At 39.8% G+C, this 20863-nt stretch overlaps 1 protein-coding gene across 2 annotated transcripts in view; it reads right to left on the reverse strand.

Moving 5' to 3' along the window:
- Positions 1–20863, reverse strand: part of Ptpn2 (protein tyrosine phosphatase non-receptor type 2) — a 94692-nt gene that overhangs the window by 15262 nt on the left and 58567 nt on the right. For both annotated transcript variants that reach the window (XM_042683686.1, XM_042683685.1), the window contains exons 5-7: positions 17889–18023; positions 4535–4744; positions 1715–1867 (exon numbers count right to left, since the gene is read on the reverse strand). In XM_042683686.1, coding sequence (XP_042539620.1) covers positions 1715–1867; positions 4535–4744; positions 17889–18023 — 498 coding nt within the window. The remainder of the gene's footprint in view (positions 1–1714; positions 1868–4534; positions 4745–17888; positions 18024–20863) is intronic.

The raw sequence follows: 20863 nt of genomic DNA on the forward strand, positions 1-20863 counted from the left end.
TTCCTTCAATAAAAGAGGAGGCCATCACCTACTTAGACCACTATGGTGGCCAATGAGTTGGTGTGTTCTGAGCCTGGTACCATGTTGACACCAATGTCAAGTTGGAGGAAGAAGCACAAAGTTTATCTGGGTCCCTAAAGATAAAAACAGTGACAGTTTTATAGAAAAAGAACGGCAGGTTCTGGAGCCAGTCTCTTAAGCTTTACATAGGCTGGGGCACAATTATCAGCTACTATCTGCCATGAGACACAAGGCAAGCAGGGACAGCAAGAGAAGACGGCGGGGTTTTATCATCACTGACTTTCACACTGGCCCAAATGGCTTGTCCCTAATTAAAATAAGTCAATGGCTCATACCTGTAACCTTACCTACTTGAGAGGCTGAGATTGAGAGGATTATTGTTTGAGGCCAGCCTCATCAGAAAAAAATCTTTATGTGCCCTTTCTCAACCAATAGTTGGGTGCAGTGGCACATGCCTGCTTTCCCAACTACAGAATGATGCCTAAAATAGGTTGCGCACAAACCAGGCACATGCTTGGGCAGAAAGTGCAAAAAAGTGCAAAAAAAAGGATGGAGCAACTGCCTATCAAGTGTTAGGCCCTGAATTCAAGCCCTAATACTGTGGAAAAGAGAAAAGCATGGGAAGATACTCTTACTGCCTGAAGAATGTAATGGTTTTAAATAGAGATATAAATGCTACAACTTACAGAGCATTTACTCCTTGGAGTTACTTTTGTATAAGACGCTAAAACCAACCCTTCTATATTTAGAAACAAAAGAACAAAAACCAAAAACCAAACCTCTAGCCAGGCATTGGTAGCTCACACCTGTGATCTACCTGTGATCAGATCTGAAGACTAAAGCAAAGCCAGACTGGGGAAGGAAAGTCTGTGAGATGCTTCTCTTCAATTAACCACCACAAAGCCCAAAGTAGAGCTGTGGCAGACAGTCTGGGTTGACTATACTTACTATAAACTCCACATTATGACCTGAGTCTCTAAAAGCTCACTAATTTCAGTCACAGGATAACTTCAAAAAGTATTTATTAAATGGTTATACTGAGCTGTGATGGTACATGATTGTAATCTAAGCACACAGGAAGCTGAGACAGAGGATTAAAAATTTGAGCCTAGCTTGGACTACTTAGTGAGACCCTATGTCAAAATACAAACAGGGACCTGGAAAGGTAGCACAGTGGTAGAGTACTTGCCTTGCAAGCATGAGGCCCTCAGCACTACATAAACAGAAAAAGCTGGAAGTGGTGCTGTGGCTCAAGTGGTGGAGTGCTAGCCTTGAGCTAAAGAGCTCAGGGACAGCTCCCAGGCCCATAGTTCAGGCCCCATGACTGACCAAAAAAAAATTCATAATTTTAAGAAAGCAGCTTTAACTTTACCACATTAACTTAAATATAGTTTTTGGAAAGGACAAGATAAGGGCTTAGGTATAGTTTATTGATGTGAATTATATTTAGTAAGTTTTTCTTATATTGTAGTACTAGGGATTGAACCGGGGACTTGTGCCTGCTCAGCAAGTGCTTTACCACTTGAGCCATGCAGGTAGTCCTTTTGTTCGAGAAGAGTGTCTTGTTCCTTCTTGTCAGAACTGAGCTCAAATTCCTGTTCCTTCTGTTCCTAACTCCCAAGTAACTAGGATTACAGATATGAGACATCACACACAAATTATCAAACAAGTATTGTCCCAAATAAAAGTTTACCTGTATATTTGAATCTCCCTTTATACACTTTGCTCCTTCTATAATGGCCATATAAGAGAATCTGAGTTGATCTGGTGTCTGAATAAGTCCCATTCGGTATTTTCTCATATTCAGTAACACTTGTTTAATGTTAATATCATCTCCTTTTTCCATCTGTAAGTAAAATATATCAAGTCTTTTTTATTATTAGAGTACAGCAAACAAAAGCAATACAAGATCAATGCTAGACTCTAGAAAAGCATTGACTCTTCAAGAATAATTTAATGCATTCCCCTATCTACTCTTTTTTTGTCATACCTCAATTTTTCATGTAGTAAAGGATTTTTTTTTGGGGTCGGTCGTGGGGCTTGAACTCTGGGCCTGGGCGCTGTCCCTCAGTTCTTCAGCTCAAGGTTAGCGCTCTACCACCTGAGCCACAGCGCCACTTCCATAGTAAAGAATTTTTATTCTTAAATGACTCATAACTAATTACAAGCCATAATAATGCCATTTACTTTGGCTAATAATTGGTCAAAGGAACGACTTATGACCAGTTCTGGCTAGTGTATGGGTAAATCTACTGTGATTAGTTTTTTTTAAAAAGGTCTTGGAAAGAGAATACCAATTTTTTAAAACATATTTTTGCTAAGTGCCCTTCTGCCCTCTTCATGTCTGCACTATAGAGGTGATGTCTAGATGTACAGTAGCAATCTAAAGATGTTAGAAAAGGTCAGAAAAAGCCTTAGTTCATGGCAGTACTGCTGAGCTACTGCACTAGCTCTGGACTATTGATATGGTTTTAGAAACAATCTTGAACTATAAAGATTTAAACTGTTTGACCAGTGAGTCACATCCTTACTTCATTTCATCTAGTTTTAATATTTACCACTAACAAAAAAGAAACCAGTTTTAAAATATGATAAAGTACACTTCAATGTAGCAATCTATATTTAATAATTTAATAATTTTAGCAATCTATAACATATATAGTCAGAGTGGTAGAAGAAAAACAGATGTATCAATATTCAATTGTTTCTAAATTTAGCTTTCATTTTTAGATGCAGTATCAGAAATATTGTAAAGGTATCATTGTATTCACCAAGACCCCAGAAACAACAACCTCAGGTTAATTTTTGAGAATCTACTTTATGCTAGTAGACATTTTACAAAGTTTAAGAATGCTGCCAGGCGCTGGTGGCTCACACCTGTAATCCTAGCTACTCAGGAGGCTGAGATCTGAGGATCGTGGTTCAAAGCCAGCCTGGGCAGGAAACTCTGTGAGGCTCTCATCTCCAATTAACCACCAGAAAACCGAAGTGGTGCTGTGGCTCAAGTGGTAGAGCTCTGACCTTGAGTTGAAGAGCTTGAGGACAACACTCAGGCCCAGAGTTCAAGCCCCACATGACAAAAAAAAAAAAAAAAAAAAAAGAGAGAGAGATGGGTGCAAAGACACATTAACTACATTTACAGAGATAGCTAAGAGACAAACCAATATAAGTAAGACAATACAGGACAAGTGCCCAGGGACAATGCCCAGGCCCAGAGTTCAGGCTTCACGACTGACCGCCACCCCCATCACCCCCCCAAAAAAAATAGCAAAAAAATCAATTTCCTAGAAAGATACAAAAAGGGCTAATCCAAGCTATGACTGTGAACAGTCAGTGGAGAAAGAATATAGCTTTTGGCTATATATAGGAATCTGGGAATAACAACAAAATACTGGCAATCATGGAGTACTCAGAAAATATTATTAACTCACTGAATTCCATGACAATCTTGCAAAGTAAGTACAATTATCCTTCCTTAATAAATAAAGCAAAAGGGATGAAGTGCTTTTATGAAGAGAAAGGAATTGGCATTATATATAAATTTATATTTGAATGAGGGGGAAGCTATTATATCTGTAATACAAATATGTGGGTTTTTTCCCTCTTGTCTTGAGTCTCTATTTGGTCCATACTGGCCTTGAAATGGAAATCTTCCTGACTCAGCCTTCCAAGTGGTGAGATTACAGGCATGAGCCAATACCATGACCACCTTTTTTTTTTTTTTTATGATAAACTTCTCAAGTATCTTTTCAATAATTTTAGACACATGAGAGTGAGAATGAGAGTTTTATGTTTTTCTAAAGAAAAGCAGCATCTTAACTTAAAAAGCTAGGTCCAAGGCCAGGGGCTGGTGGTTCATGTCTGTAATCCTAGCTACTCAGGGGACTGAGATTTGAGGATCACAGTTTGAAGCCAGACTGGGCAAGAGAGCTTATGAGACCACCCAAAAACTCAAGCAGTAGCCTTGAGCAAAAAGTGGCTCAGAAGCTGGGTGCTGGTGGCTCACACCTATAATCCTAGCAACTCAGGAGGCTGAGATCTCAGGATCTCAGTTCCAAGCCAACCTGGGCAGGGAGCAGGAAAGACCAGGGGGCAGGAAAGACCGTGAGACTCTTATCTCCAATTAGCCACCAGAAAACCAGAAGTGGTACTGTGGCTCAAGAGGTAGAGCACTAAGCCTTGAGCTGAAGAGCTGAGGGACAGGGCCCAGGCCCAGAGTTCAAGCCCCACAACCAATGAATACGAAAACCAAAACCAAAACCAGCTCAGGCCCTTAGTTCACAGGACCAACACCAACAAAAAGCTAGTTCCAAAATATGAAAGTAGGAGACAAGAGTTTACTCTTGGCAGTACAAACAAGTCACACACACACACACACACACACACACACACACACACACACACACACACACACACACACACACACACACACACACACACACACACACACACAAATAATAACAAAGGCAATAAAAATCAGTAACACTGAAATGAGATCACAAGATGCACTTACCAGAACAAGACATGTGTCTACTAGAGAGAAGGTGCCAGAGCGCCCTATGCCTGCACTGCAGTGGATCACTGCAGGCCCGTGGTCAGGGTTCAAGGAGCCAGATTCTCTCACTTTAATCAAGAAATTAAGAAATGAAGCTGGTGATTCAGGTACTCCAAAATCTGGCCAGGTAGTATAATGAAAGTGAGATATTGTTCTGGATTCACCACTCTAAAAAGTGAAAACCAAGGGAAGAGATGTTAATTCTACCATTTTTCTTTTTAAAAAAATTATGTGTTTTGTATGATATATTTAATCCCATGGGCTGTTTGTACTACTTCCACTTGTTCCTTTTTTTTTAAGTTGGTTGTGGGTCTTGAACTCTGGGCCTGGACGCTGTCCCTGAGCTCTTCAGCTCAAGATTAACGCTCTACCACTTAAGCCACAGGACCACTTCTGGCTTTTTCTGCTTATGTGGTGCTAAGGAATAGAACCCAGGGCCTCATGCATATGAGGCAAGCACTCTACCACTGAGCCACCTTCCCAGCCCTCTTGTTTTTCTTTTTGTTGGTCATGGGGCTTGAACTCTGGGCCTGGGTGCTATCCCTGCGCTCTTCAGCTCAAGGTGAGTGCTCTATTGCTTGAGCCACAGCACCACTTATGGTTTTCTAGTGGTTTATTGGAGATAAGAGTCTCACAGACTTTTCTGCCCAGGCTAGCTTCGAACCATGATCCTCACATCTCAGCCTCCTGAGTAGCTAGGATTACAGGTGTAAGCCATCGGCGCCCAGCCCTTCCTCTTGTTTTTGATAATCATGTACATAAGTTAGGGAAGATTTTCCTATGGGAATTTGGAATATATTAATAATAGTTAACACCATCATCATTACCATCACCACCATCATCACCATCATCATCAGCGGCAGCAGCAGCATTATTTTGTCAGTCATGGGGCTTGAACTCTGGGCTTGGGCGCTGTCCCTGCGCTCTTCAGCTCAAAGTGAGTGCTTTACCACTTGAGCCACAGAACCATTTCTGGTTTTCTAGTGGTTTATTGGAGATAAGAGTCTCATGGACTTTCCTGCTCGGTCTGGCTTTGAACCATGATCCTCAGATCTCAGCCTCCTGAGTAGCTAGGGTTAAGGTGTGAGTCACAGGTGCCTGGCTCTAATATTATTTTTGAAGACTTGTTCTAAACTCATTATTTAAAAACTCAATTCATACAATTCTATTAAAACCCATTTTATTCATACAATTCTATTAAAAAAAACCCCACCGTTTGATTGATGAAAAATGTGAAGCAAAAAGTAAATTACCCAAGTTCACAGGGCTAGAAGATAGCAGAGCCAACATTTGACCGAGCAAACTAATAATGGAGCACTTGGGTTCTTTACTACTAACTACCATACACTCAATTGTCTTTCACAATATGTAGCTTGCTTTTCTCCTCAAAGTTTCTAACATTAATTTTTTAAAAATACAAGCTTTATTTTTTTTTTTTTTTGGTTGGTCAGGGGGTTTGAACTCTGGGCCTAGGTGCTTGCTGTCCCTTAGCTCTTCAGCTCAAGGCTAGCATTCTACCACTTGAACCACAGCGCCACTTCCAGCCTTTTCTGTTTATGTGGTGCTAAGGAATCGAATCCAGGGCCTCATGCATGTTAGGCAAGCCCTCTACCATTGAGCCACCTTCCCAACCCCTACAAGCTATATTTTATAATAAGCATAAGCAGGAAAACTCAAGAATTAATTTAAAGGAATAATCTTTACATTTTCAATTGGAATTCCTCCTAATTGCTCCTTTTCCTTTTCTCTATGGTGATAATTTCCAATGCTGAAGCTGTTTATGCGCCTGTGCTTGCTGAAATGGCTTACCAACATGCTAAATGTTTCCTGTCTCTTAACCCTGCCTGGCATCCACTATCACTTCCTGGATATTCCCGATGATCTTTATTTCTGAGTAACTCATTGTAAAAACGTTCTTTAGCTTTCTGCCAATTACCTTTTGCCCCAAGGAACACTTCTGCTAATTCTCTTCATCTCTATAAACAAAGCAGTGACCTGCTAATTTATCTTTGAACCATTTTCCCGTTTCATTAAAGACACTTATACAGGAAGCTGCTTACAAGCAGTATTTTGAAAACCTTCATAGGTTCAAAGGTTAACAGCTAAAGATTATCACTGTAACATATTGCTCATTTTCAAAATTTAAAAATTTCAAAATTAGAAGTTTGTGCTTTCATTAGAAACAAACAAAAAGAAAAAAAAAACAGCTGTGTGCCAGTGGCTCATGCCTATAATCCTAGCTATTCAGGAGAATGAAACAGGAGGATCAAAGTTCTAGGCCTGCCCTGGCAGGAAAGTTGATGAGACTTATCTCTAAAGTGTTATGGCTCCTAGAGCACTAGCCTTGAGCAAAAGCAGCTCAGGAACAGAGCCAAGGCCCAGGTTTCAAGCCCCAGGAATGGCAAAATAAAGTTTAAAACCTTTTATTTTTTAGTAGAAATTAAGACTGTTGGGCAGGGTGATACAACTCAATGGTGGAGTACTTAACTAGAATATACAAAGTCTGGGGTTTCATCCTTAGCACTAAGGAAAACAAAAAACAAAAAAACCCTTGAAGTTGGAGACTCAGACATATAAGGTTAATAACTGAGTGCAGAAAACTAACCAGCTAGGCACCCCAGTGGCTCATGCTTGCAATCCTAGCTACTAAGGAGGCTGAGATCTGAGGATCACGGTTCAAAGCCAGCAGGGGCAGCAAAGTCCATGAGACTCTTTTGTTTGGGGGGGAGGTGGTTGTGGAGCCTGAACTCTGGGCCTGGGCACTGTCCCTGAGCTCTTCTTCAGCTCAAGGCTAGCATCCAACCACTTGAGCCACAGTGCCACTTCTGGCTTTTTCTGCTTATGTGGTGCTGAGGAATCGAACCCAGGGCCTCATGCATGCAAGGCAAGCACTCTACCACTGAGCCACCTTCCCAGCCCCTCTGTGAGACTCTTATCTCCAATTAACCACCAGAAAACCAGAAGTGATGCTGTGGCTCAAGCGGTAGAGTGCTCGCCTTGAGCTGAAGAGTGCAGGGATATTGCCCAAGCCCAGAGTTCAAGCCCCACAACCAACAAAAAACAAATAACAAAAAACCCAAGACAATAAAACTTATCTTTTAGTGGTGTAGTGATCTTATTTATTTATTTGGAGAAAGGGCCAAATGCTTGTCTTATTTATTGATTTATTTAACGTTACTTGGTACTAGGGGTCAAACCCAAAGCCTAATGTGTATCTGGTAAGTGCCCTATTGCTAAGCAACATCTCCAGCACATCCACTCCTGCCTCAGCTTCCTGAGTGTTGGATTATAGACCTGTTTGGCATGACTTACTTTTAATATCTAGTTTTAATATATTGTGAACCACAGGTTCTCAGCCTATTGAAGACATTAGATTTCCTCACTAATTAAACTGATTGTGATTCTAGACTTCAAAACATTTCCTTAATTTTACTTTATTGTTAACTTTACTCAAATTTATTCTCTCTTGCATTATTTATTGCCTTTTCATTGCCATGCCTCCATTTGGAATTATTTTTAATTAAATTTTTATTATTATCTTTAAAACCGTTGTACAAGGGAGCTGCCATTTAACAAAGCAGTTTATGAATATGAATACAATATATCTTGATCACTGTCAACTCTTAACATTCTCACCCAACCCTCTCCTACCCCACCCCTTCCTTATAAACAGGATTCTTGACTGCATTTCCCCCCACTCTTCTCTTCCTCATTCATCTACCTTTTCCCCTTGACCCCACCCCACCCCTTTTGAGTGCTCTTGGTAAGGAAATGTATATATACATAATGGTATTTTACTCATCCCTTAGAAAGAATGCTATTGTAGCATCTGCAAAGAAATGAAAAGACTTGGAAAATAATGTGTTAAGTGAAGTTAGTCAGGCCCAGAGAGACAAAGGGCCCATGTTTTCCCTTCTATGTGGAAGCAGACTCAGCTTAAACTCATAAGTAAATATTGTGGGTGGTGTGCAAGTGTATACAATATGTACTAACTGAAATACACTAGATTCAAGGGAGATCTCAAACAGTAGAAAGCCAAAATCAAAGTTCAGCAAAATTTCCTTCCTTCCTTTCAGCTTAGGATTGAAACCAGGGCTTCTGGGAGCCACCCCTGTCAAGATCCTAAAGCACCCGACTCCTCCACCCTCCCACTAGTCCTGAGGCTTAAACTCAGGGACTGGTGTTGTCCCTCAACTTTTTTTGCTCAAGGTTAGCCTTCTACCTCTTGAACCACAGTTCCACTTCTAGCTTTTTGGTATTTTATTGGAGATAATAGTCTCGTGAACTTTCATGCCTGAGCTGATTTCAAACTACGATCTTCAGATCTCAACTTCCTGAGTAGCTAGTATTACAGGCATGAGCCACCTGGCCCAAAACATTTCCCTTTAAAGTATTATTGTAATAGGGGTTTGAACTTAGTCTCCATTTGCTAGGCAGAGCTCTAGCTACCACTTAAACCATTTCAGCAGTGCCTACAGTTCTTGTTTTCGTTCTTTTTCAAATAGGTTTTGGGGGGGGGGGAAGAGGGGGTACTAGAGTTTCAATATAAGGCTTCACTCCTTAGGAAAACCCACTACTACTAGCCATGCCTCACTCCTTTTAAATTCAGGACTAATTACGCCAAGTGAAAAGAAGCCAAGCTGTAAAGGCTGTACATCACATTTTACATTTATGACATTCTAGAAAATAACAAAATGAAGACAAGATTAGTGACTGCTTCACTCTGGGGATAAGGGACAGGTCTGATTATATGAAGGCAGCACAAGAAAAATTTGGAGGTGACAGAATAATTCTGCATTTTTACTATGTGTCTGGTTACATAACTGAATGCAGTGTTTAAAGTCATACAACTACAAGACCAAAGCAATTAACCTTAGTGGTTTAAAAAAAAAGTTCAAAACATTCCAAATTAAGGTTAAACCATAGATGCTTCCCCTCTCCTTTTTCTAAAAAAAGTGAGAAGGGGATCTCACTATGTAGCCAAGCCCGGTCCTGAACAATCCTCCTGCTTTAGCTAAAGCAGTTATAAATTGCTATGATTGGCATTTTCCTTTCAGAAAGTTTACAATCAACATAGCAATACTGGTAACTGGAATGTGCCAACAGATTGACCCTTGATTTGCTCAGGATATACTTAACTTGGCTATGTTTAAATGAGGTGTAAGATTCTAGTGGGTTAGTTTTTAATTCCATTCTGCCTGCTATAGTCATGAGACACACACAGTGCTAACTAGGCACAGCAGGGCTGGCCTTAGTCCTTATGAGCCTAAACCATGTGCAAGCATGTGGCTGTGGCTCAGAATTCCAATCTTGTCAATTATTACCTCCTGTCTCCAAATGTATGGTTATCTCACAATCCTGAGCAACTGCTTGCTTTTCGTTAATTTATGTAAATATATATATGCAAATTTTATTTTTTGTGCTAGTCCTGGACATTGTCCTTGAGCTCTTTTTGTTCCAGGTTGGCACTCTGTCACTGGAGCCACAGCTCCAATTCTGGCTTTTTGGTGGTTAAATGGAGATATGAGTCTCACGACTTTCCTGCCATAGCTAGCTTAGAATTGTGAACCTTGTATGTCACCTTTTGAATAGCGAGCGTTAGAGGCATGAGCCTCTAGTACCTGAATGTTTCTCTTTTTCTCTTTTTACAGTTAGGTCCTGCTATCTGGATATTCAAAGTCAGTTCCCAGAAATGCTTATCATCACTTATATAATAAAGTCTTCCCCACTAATAAAATTTCTGAAAATTAGTGCTGCCCTAGACAACAGAATTAAGGACTTTCACAAGAGGTTAATTTTGATTAATTTACTCTTATTACAACAGGTTAAAAAAAAAAAAAGCCAGATCACAAAATCACCTAATTCCAACTTACAAAGGACCATATGACGGATCAAACCCCCAGATTTACTACTCTGGCACAGAAATGTTCATTTGCATGACCTGCACCCTTTTCTTCTTTTTCATGTTGGGGGGATAAGGAAAAAGGTTAGAGAGCTAAAACAAGATCCACCTTTATTTCAAGTAAGATATTACAACTTTTGAAAACCTGCTCATGGGCTGGGAAGGTGGCTCAGTGGTAGAGCGCTTGCCTTGCATGCATGAGGCCCTGGGTTTGATTCCTCAGCACCACATAAGCAAAAAGAAAAAAGCCGGAAGTGGTGCTGTGGCTCAAGTGGTAGAGCGCTAGCCTTGAGCTGAAGAGTGCACGGACAGAACCCATGTCCAGACTTCAGGCCCCACGACCGGACCCCCCCCACCCACCCAAAAAAAAGAAAAACCTGTTCATGTCAAAACTATGGAAACAACCTTTTCCTCTCCCAGGCCACAAAGGCATACCATCCTTTCTTCTCTGATCTCCAGCTGTCTCTTTCATTCCTTTCCTGAGGCTCTATTTAGCTCCCTCCATTTACTTTACTCAAGTTAGACCTACAATTAAAATGAAAAAGCTGATTTTGCAGTTCTTGCACATACACTTGCCTACCAAGTTTTCTTTGTAAAACCACATTTCAAATACCACATTCCACACAAATGTCAGTGGCTTGATAGATACAAAATTATAGTGGTTTCGCTGGACGCCAATGGCTCACGCCTGTAATCCTAGCTACTTGGGAGGCTGAGATCTGAGGATCACAGTTCGAAGCCAGCCCGGACAGAAAAGACCGTGAGACTCCCATCTCCAATAACCACCAGAAAACCAGAAGTGGCGCTGTGGCTCAAGTGGTAGAGCGCTCACCTTGAGCTGAAGAGCTCAGGGACAGCGCCCAGGCCCAGAGTTCAAGCTCCACAACTGACAAAAAGAAAAAAAATATTATAGTGGTTTCTAATGCAAAATTTGATTTATATGACAGAATTCTAAATGTAAAGTCTCTGCATATAGATGTTAAACTTCCTAGTAAGGAGGGAAAAAAGTTGGGATAAGAGCTAGGACTATTATGTCTATAGCAACTACATGTATGTCTTGTCTATGGCAACTCAATATTTATTATACATACATAAAATAAGACATTTTCTTGTTGCTATTAAAGTCTGTACAGCACTATAGCTACAGGCCCAATTATTTTCATTTACAAGACTCAGTTTCCAAAAGATTCACTAATCTTTAGTTTGTAATCTGTGAAGAGTTAATCTGTAAATAATACTGCTGCTGTGAGGAATAAATGAAACAATGACTATATAGTGCCTGACATGTGCCTAACATAAAATAAATGTTTCACAATAGAGACTGGCTATTTCTTTTCGTTTTTAAGCTGCTTTTTATTTTTTTGTAAATTTTTATTATAAAGATGATAGCTAGGCACCTATAATCATAGCTACTGATGAGGCTGAGATCTGAGGATTTCAGTTCAAAGCCAGCCCGGGCAGAAAAGTCTATGAGACTCTTATCTCCAATTAACCAACCCAAACTCAAAGTGGAGCTGTGGCTCAAAGTGGTAGAGCATCAGCCTTGAGAAAAAGGAGTTCCAAGACAGTGAATTGAATGGGCCCCACGTTCAAGTCCCATGACCGAAACGGGGAGGAAAAAATGCACAGTGGGGTTATAGCTACATCAGGTAAAGAGCACATTTCTTTTTGGACAATGTTAGCCCTTCCCTTGTTGTCTCCATACCTACCCACAAGTTATATAATTCATTTTCAACCCACTGTCTAGTACTATGTCTACTTTTGTTCACTCTTTGTCCCTCCATTTCTGTGCCCTTTCCTTCCCTCCCAAAATCAAACAAACAAACAGGAAAAAAAACGTAAGAAAATAAAAACAAGAAAGAAAAAAAACTCTTGTTGCCATTAGGAAATGACAACAAGTTCATTTCAATATATATTGCTTTATATCGTCAGATATACATAGGCATTGTGCCTTTGTGTTGATACTATTTCTAAAGTATACTAATTACCTTTGTGTGATCTATAAAAAGCTCTGATCATTTGTAAAATTCAGCCAGGCGCCAGTGGCTCATGCCTGTAATCCTAGCTACTGAGGAGGCTGAGATCTGAGGACCATGGTTCAAAGCCAGCCTGGGCAGGAAAAGTCCGTGAGATTCTTATCTCCAATAAACCACTCAGAAAACCAGAAGTGTCACTGTGGCTCATAGTCAAGACCCACAACCAATAAACAAACAAACAAACAAACAAATAAATAATAAAAATTATAAAATTCAATCCATTTTTAAGTGCTTTTTTTGGGGTGGGGTAGGGGGTTCAGTCGTGGGGCCTGAACTCTGGGCCTGGGCGCTGTCCCTCAGCTTTTCAGCTCAAGGCTAGCGCTTTACCACTTGTGCCTTAGCGCCACTTCCAGCTTTTTTCTTTTTGCTTATGTGGTGCTGAGGAATTGAACCCAGGGCCTCATGCATGAAGGGTAAGCGCTCTACCACTGAGCCACCTTCCCAACCCTTTTTTTTTTTGATGGCTAATCCTGAGGATTGAACTCAGGGCTGGGACTCTGTCCCTGAGCTACTTTTGCTCAAGGCTAGCACTCTACCTTTTGAGCCACAGCACCACTTCTGTTTTTTTCTGTTTATGTGGTACTGAGGAATTGAACTCAGGGCTTCATGCATACTAGACAAGCACTCTACCACTAAGCCACATTCCCAGTCCCCTTTTTTCTTTCTTTTTTTTTTTTTTAACTGAACAGTTCTATACCCAAAAAGTAAAAAACACCTGTCAATCTTATCCCCTAATCAGATATGAAATCTGTACTTGCATCCTTACTGCCTTAGTTCAGGCCATAGGTAACTCATTTTTGCCATGATCATAAGATTATCAGTGATAGTTACTGACTACAATCTATCTGGAAAGATAGACAGAATTCACCAAGATAGAAGTGAAGGAATAGCTATGTACATGTTTACATTCTAAGCAAAGGGAAAAGCAATATGCAAAGGCAGGGTTCCCTAGGAACTCGTCTATTTGTGACATCTAAGGAGGAACAAGAGATGCCTACAAGGAAAAGGCTGACAAGGAGCAAGGTTGGGCTAGGCAGTCAATGGATGTGGCCTTTCTTCTATATCTGACTCAGTCAGAGAAGGAATTTTAGCACATGGTAGGAAGATCACATCTAGGTTTTAAAACAGTCATTCAGGTGTAGAGCTTGGTATAAAGGCAGAAGATAAGAACTCTACCCATGAATGTTGAAAACCTTGCTATGGAGTAAAAATACACACATATTCAAGTACTGAACAAGTAAGTAAAATGGTAAACTTTAATCACAAAGAAAGGTGTAAGAAGATTCATTGTTGTTAGAAGCGAATCTATGATAGTTACCCGAGGAAAAGATCTAAGTAAGAAAGGGGTCACAAGGGGATACTTTAGTATGTGTAAGACAGAAAAATGCTGAGAAGAGAGGAAAAAGAAAACATTCTGGCTGGAATGAACTTTTTAAACTACTTTGAATCAAATCCCAGTTGAGCATCATAATAACTATAGACACTCATCCTCTTTCGGGTAAATCTATAGAGACAATGAAATGGAGGACAGTCAGCATTATAATAGTATTCCTGGAACTTGATAAACATAAAAGCTGGGCAACAAAATTATAGAAAATATTAAAGGGCAAATAAAAACAAAAATATGAAGGACAAACAAGAATCTACATCACCATATACTTAAAAAGCCTCTAAAAACCCTACAGCTTAAGGCCCAGTGTCACTGTGAAAGAATCTCTTCCTTCATAGTATAAAGCTTTTCTGCTCCATTAGACTCCAGGTCTTAAATGATTGAGGCATGCTTAGAAATGACAGAGTTGGCTCTCAATTTATTAACAGATACAAGCTTGACTCCTTTAGAAGCAAATTGGTTATCTGCAGCCAAAGTACTTCAAGAAAGATATGTAGATAAGACTCTGTCACTCCTGTGATTTTTTTTTTTTTTTTTTTTGGGGGGAGGGGGGTCTGGTCATGGGCCTGAACTCTGGGCCTGGACGCTATCCCTCAGCTCTTCAACTCAAGGCTAGCACTCTACCACTTAAGCCACAGAGCCACTTCCGGCTTTTTTCTTTTTGCTTATGTGGTGCTGAGGAATTGAACCCAGGGCCTCATGCATGCAAGGCAAGTGCTCTACCACTGAGCCAACTTCCCAGACCCTTTTTTTGTTTTTATTGTCAGGAACTCCCATGGTTTTTCCCAACTCATTACTATTACAACAGAAACACAAACATAGAGAAGGTGAGTTACTATGTGTCCCAGTATGTTAGGCACAGCCAAGATATTAATTGGCTCTATCCTTAAAGCAATCATATCAGGTAAATATCTGACTATTCTCATTTTATAGATGGGAACACTGAGGTACTGTAGTCAAATATAGTAACCCAACTCAGTCAGGAAGCAATCAGGATTTAAACGCAGGCAATCTGATTCTAAACGTAATCAAAGGCAATCCCACCTCTCATAATGAAATATTTCCCTACTCATAACATTCATAGTTGATAATCAAAATAATAAAGTAGGACATAAACTCTGCCTATTTTATTGTAGTAGGTTCAGATATATTTGTGTATACTCATTATTTACAACTGCTAACAAAAAAAAAAAAAAAACAGTGGTTGGTCAACTCACATGATAACCACAACTACAGAAAAATGCATAAATCAAGAGTCTTTATCTACAAGAATTAGCATTGCTTGGGGTGGGGGTGTAGCAGGGAGGATTGGGTAGGGGGGCGGGGGGGAGAGGATGGGAAGAGGAAACTAAGGAGGAGGCTACAATGCTTGATAAGAAATGTACTCATTATCTTGCCCATGTAATTGTAACCCCTCTGTACAGTATTTTTACAATAAAAAATTTTTAAAAATACAAAAAAAAAGAATTAGCATTGCTTGAAAAGATTTATCATGTCAGAATTTAAAAGACCTGCATTTAAGTTCAGTCTGTCACTTAGTAGACAAGCAATCAGCCTATTTAAAAAATTCCTATAATCTCCTACCTTTTCAAAAAATGAAGATAAATGGCCATTAAAAATACTCTACCCACTTTACAGTGAGACTGTGGGTTCAAGTTACATATACTTTTGTAACTTGGTGAAACATAAAATATAAAAATAGTGTTATTGGAGGTATAATCAATGTTCAAGTATTAAAGTTATTAATATTTTTACTGGTTTATGACACAGTAAATTCAAGTTGGTATAAAATATAGTAATAGGAATTTATTTTTAAAAACATCTTAGCTGGGGCTGGGAAGGTGGCTCAGTGGTAGAGCGCTTGCCTTGCATGCCTGAGGCCCTGGGTTCGATTCCTCAGGACCACATAAGCAAAAAGAAAAAAGCTGGAAGTGGTGCTGTGGTTCAAGTGGTAGAGCGCTAGCCTTGAGCTGAAGAGCTGAGGGACAGTGCCCAGGCCCAGAGTTCAGGCTCCAGGACTGGACCCCCCCTCCCCCCCCAAAAAAAAACTTAGCTGGGTGCTGGTGGCTCATGCTTTTAATCCTATCTACTCAGGAGGCTGAGATCTGAGGATCTCAGTTCAAAGCCAGCCTGGGCAGAAAACTCCCTGAGACTCTTATCTCCAATAAACCACTAGGAAACTGGAAGTGGCCCTGTGGCTCAAGCAGTAAAGCACTCGCCTTGAGCTGAAGAGCACTGGGACAGCACCCAAGCCCAGAGTTCAAGCCCCACGACCGACAAAAAATAAATAATATTGTATTCTTGAGTCTTTTTAGGTGACTCAGAAAATCATTTAAATCATTAAAAAGCCAGAAGCAGAGGTGTAACTCAAGTAGAATACTGCCAGCTTTAAATAAAAAGCCAAAGTAGCTCAAGGTCCTGAGTTCAAGCCCTGTTATTAACACATTCAAACACAAAAATCATGTAATAAGTGTATAGGTGTTAGAGAAGCCAGACCTGGGACATAAGTGCACAGTATACACTTGTGCTTGCTGTAGGTTAGCACATTACTAGGTGTTCTTACCAGGTGTCTTCTGAGATAAATGTTGAAAAGTATTTCCAGCCAGGCACTGTGGCTCATCACTGTAATCCTAGCAACTCAAGAGGCTGACATTTGAGGATTAGGTTCCAGCTAAAGTAGTAAAGCCTATGAGACTATGAGCTTAATTTCCAATTAACCACCAAAAAACTAAAAGATGAAAGTGGAGCTGTGGCTCACGTGGTAAAGTACTAGCTTTGTGCATAAAAATTTAGCGATAGTGCACCCAGGTCCTGAGTTCAAAGCCCAGGACAAGCACACAAAAAAGTATTTTCACATATCTAAAATGTACATACTATTCCCTTGAGATGGAGTCCTGAGGACTTATTGCCAAGGTTGGTATAAAACCATGATTCTCTGATCTCAGTATCATATAGAGCCAGGATAATGGATGTGTGCTCAACATATACTGGTTTTCTTTTTCTTCTTTTTTTTTGGGGGGGGGGGGGGGAAGGATTGGTCGTGGGGCTTGAACTCTGGGCTTGGGTGCTGTCCCTCAGCTCTTCAGCTCAAGGCGAGTGCCCTACTGCTTGAGTCACAGCGCCACTTGCTCAACATATTGTTTAAGAAGAGGCTTCATATGTTTTCTCCCAGGTTGCCTGGCCTCAAACCATGATCCTCCCAAACTTTGTATCTCAAGTAGCTAAAATCACACAAGGCATAGATACCCATCTCAAACCCTTTCTTAATTCCTAAATGTGTGTGTCTTTTGGTGTTGGGGACTGAACCCAAAACTTAAACATGCTAGACAGGCACTCTACAACTGAGCTATATTTCCAAGCTTTTCAGCAATTTATTCTTTTTCATATATGGTAAGGATTGAACCTATAGCCTTGAGTAGACAAGGCCTATACAAGTGCTCTACCACTGAGCTATAAATCCTGTCCTCTCTCTCCCACACAAATATGCATATATTCATATGCACATATATAAGTATATATAAATGTGTGTGTTTGTGTGTGTGTGTGTGAGTTGGTCCTGGGGCATGAACTCAGGGATTAGGCACTGTCTCTTGAACTTTTGTGCTCAAGACTAGCATTCTATCACTTGAGCCACAGCTCCACTTCTGGCTTTTTTGATGACAAAGACTCTCATACTTTCCTACCTGAGCTGGCTTCAAAATGTGTCCTCAGATCTCAGACTCCTAAGTATCTAGGATTGTAGGTCTGAGGCACCAGCACCCAGCATCAAAATACTTTTAATTAATTTTCAACCTCAAATATAACCCTGGACTTTGGGATTTCCTGCAAGTCCTAAAAGAATTTTAACAAGAATACAATCTAAAAACAAATTCTTATGACTAGGTATTATCCAACTGTATGTGCTGTATTCAACTCCAAATCCAATGAGGAATAATTCTTAAAACAATCATATAAAGTCCAATCTTTTGGCAAAAAAAGTCTTACATTGATATTTTCTAATTGTAGTAGATGTACTGTATAGTATGACTTCACATCTTCAGACAGGAGCTTCACACTAAATCCAGTTTCTTCAAACAGCATCTCTCGGTCATCTATTGGCCAGTATTGTGCACATTTAACCTAAATTTAAGTACAGTTTGTAGATATTAGATCATAAAAAGGGGAAAACAAACCTCAGCTATACATATTACGTGTTTTCAAGTATGCAAACCTGAAAACAGTCATCACTCTATCTGATGTACCGGTATACACACAAAAAACAAATTAACAAATAGTAAACAAAATGAAATGAAGAGAGATAAATAGTAGATTCTAGATAAGACAAATATAACAAAGAAAACTTAATGTATATACTCAGAAGGGCCCAAAGATGAACACCAAAGCAAGCAATAAAACAAGAAATACTAACAACCAGGACTTAACGTTTCTTTGTATGTGGTGGTAATGGGACTTGAACTCATGGCTTCACATTCTCATATGGCTTTTTCACTCAAGGCTGGTACTCTACCACACCTCCACCTGAGCCACACCTCAACTTGCTCACTTTGCTGGTTGATTGGAGACAAGAATCTCATGGACTTTTCTGCTCAGGCTTGCTTTGAATCTTAGTCCTCAAATCTCAGCTTCATGAGCAGCTAGGATTATATGTATGAGCCACCTGGCACAATGGCTTAATAACTTTAAAAAAGAAAAAGGTTTTGAAATATATATTAAAAGAGAAAATTAAGGAAACGAAAGAACGCATAGTGTCAGTTTTTAACACATATGTTATTTATTAGGCCCTTCCTTTTCTTTTTCTTTTTTTGGGGGGGTCCAGTCGTGGGGCCTGAACTCTGGGCCTGAGCGCTGTCCCTCAGCTCTTCAGCTCAAGGCTAGCACTCAACCACTTCCGGCTTTTTTTCTTTTTGCTTATGTGGTACTGAGGAATCGAACCCAGGGCCTCAGGCATGCAAGGCAAGCGCTCTACCACTGAGCCAACTTCCCAGCCCCTTTTTAGGCCCTTCCTATTCATGAGTTCAAACTGCCCGCCATCTCAAGTCAATGAAAAAAAATTCAGGAAAAAAAATGCATTTGTACTGAACTTATTTTTCTTGCCACTACTGTACAAACATATGTACCACTTATTTTTCTTATCACTACTTCCTAAAAGTTTGATTATTATTTATATCATATTCAGTATTAAACTAATTTAGAGATGATTTAAAGTACAAGGGGAAATGTGTATAAGTTCTCTTCAAATACTATGTCATTTATATAACAGATATTGGCCAAGCCTCCTGAAACTAATCTCTCACAGATAAAAAAGACAACTATATTTACACGTAGAACTAAGACTTAAAGAGATGTAAAGGAGAGATTACAGTATGTTATATATAGCCTCTGATAATACAGGTAAAGTATAATTAAAAATGGGGGCTGGTGAGGAATTGGGAACTTGGCTCATGTAGATAGAATGCTTGCCTGGCAACACAAGGCTGAGTAACAGACCCCAGTACCACCTAACAAAACCACACACACACACACGCACACACACAATGGGAAAAACATTTTAAAAATGTGGTACGATTGTTTTCTGTGTGATATAAGGCATGATAAATAAAATATTCTCCACCCCTTCATCCCTGATATTTTTGAAAAATCATGATTCATTGATATGATAAAAGAAAGCAGCAGATCTGTTTAACTTGTAAAGTTCCAATCTGAATTGGAAATAATTAGTATGAGCTCTTCAGGTATGTTACACATATATTTTTCTCTAGCTATGTCCACTGAAAACTCCTTAAAAACAATGTGTAAGCTATGCTATATTTGTTTTTGTAGTTCTTTTGAGATACCATTGTTCTTTAGAAGAAACAAGTTCCTTAAAGAAATGGTGGTTCCAGGTCTGGGATAGCAAGACTTGAAGATGAGCCTGTAACTGGAAGTCATTCCAGAGGACAGCAGAGTTATTAAAGATTCAGTTTTATGTTAAAAGGATCTACCTGAGAAGACTTCTATTAGCCAATGAAAGAATGATTTATTCCTGAGGATGAGGGGCAAAGGAGTGAAATTAATAATACATGTTTAAATGTCTAACAGACCTTCTCCTTACTCACTATTAAAAACAAAACAAAACAAAACTATCTGAAGATCTAGTAAAAATACTATGGAATAAGCTGTTTTGAAAACTGCTTTTCCTGTAGTGCATAAAAGTAGTTAACTAAACAGAAAATCAGCATCTACAGGAGTATCCCAATAATACCAGAAAAAGAAGCACAGTATTTGAAGCCAGGTGCTGGTAGCTCATGCCTATAATCCTAGCTACTCAGGAGGCTGAGATATGAGGACTGCAGTTCAAAGCCAGCCCAGGCAGGAAGCCTATCTACAATTAACCACAAGAAACCCAGAAGTGATGCTATGGCTCAGATGGTAGAGCACTTGCTTTGAGCTGAGGGACAGCACCCAGGCCCAGAGTTCAAGCCCCATGACCGACAAAAAACAAAACAAACAACAACAAAAAAAACACTATTTGTCTTTAATGAATTAAAGAGGTGAGCATTTAATGCATTTTAAAGGTTATTAAAAATAAAAAAGAGCTGGAATGGCACTGTGGCTCAAGTGGTAGAGTGCTAGCCTTGAGCTGAAGAGCTGAGGGACAGTGTCCAGGCCCAGAGTTCAGGCCCCACGACTGGACCCAAAAAATAAATAAATAAAATAAAAATAAAAAAGACACTGTGGCCAGGCGCTGGTGGCTCATGCTTGTAATCCTATCTACTCAGGAGGCCTGAGATCTAAAGGTAACAGTTCAAGCCAGAACTCACAGGAAAAGTCTGTGAGACTCTAATCTCCAATAAACTACTCAGAAAGTAGTGCTTTGGCTCAAGTAGCAGAGTGCTAGCCTTGAGTTCAGAGAGGCTTGGGAGCAGAGCCCAGACCTTGAGTTCAAGCCCCAGGACCAACACAAAAAAAAAAAAAAAAAA

Source organism: Dipodomys spectabilis, unplaced genomic scaffold, assembly GCF_019054845.1.
Source record: "Dipodomys spectabilis isolate Male_0828 unplaced genomic scaffold, ASM1905484v1 ptg000083l, whole genome shotgun sequence".
In the NCBI taxonomy this organism is placed as follows: domain Eukaryota; kingdom Metazoa; phylum Chordata; class Mammalia; order Rodentia; family Heteromyidae; genus Dipodomys; species Dipodomys spectabilis.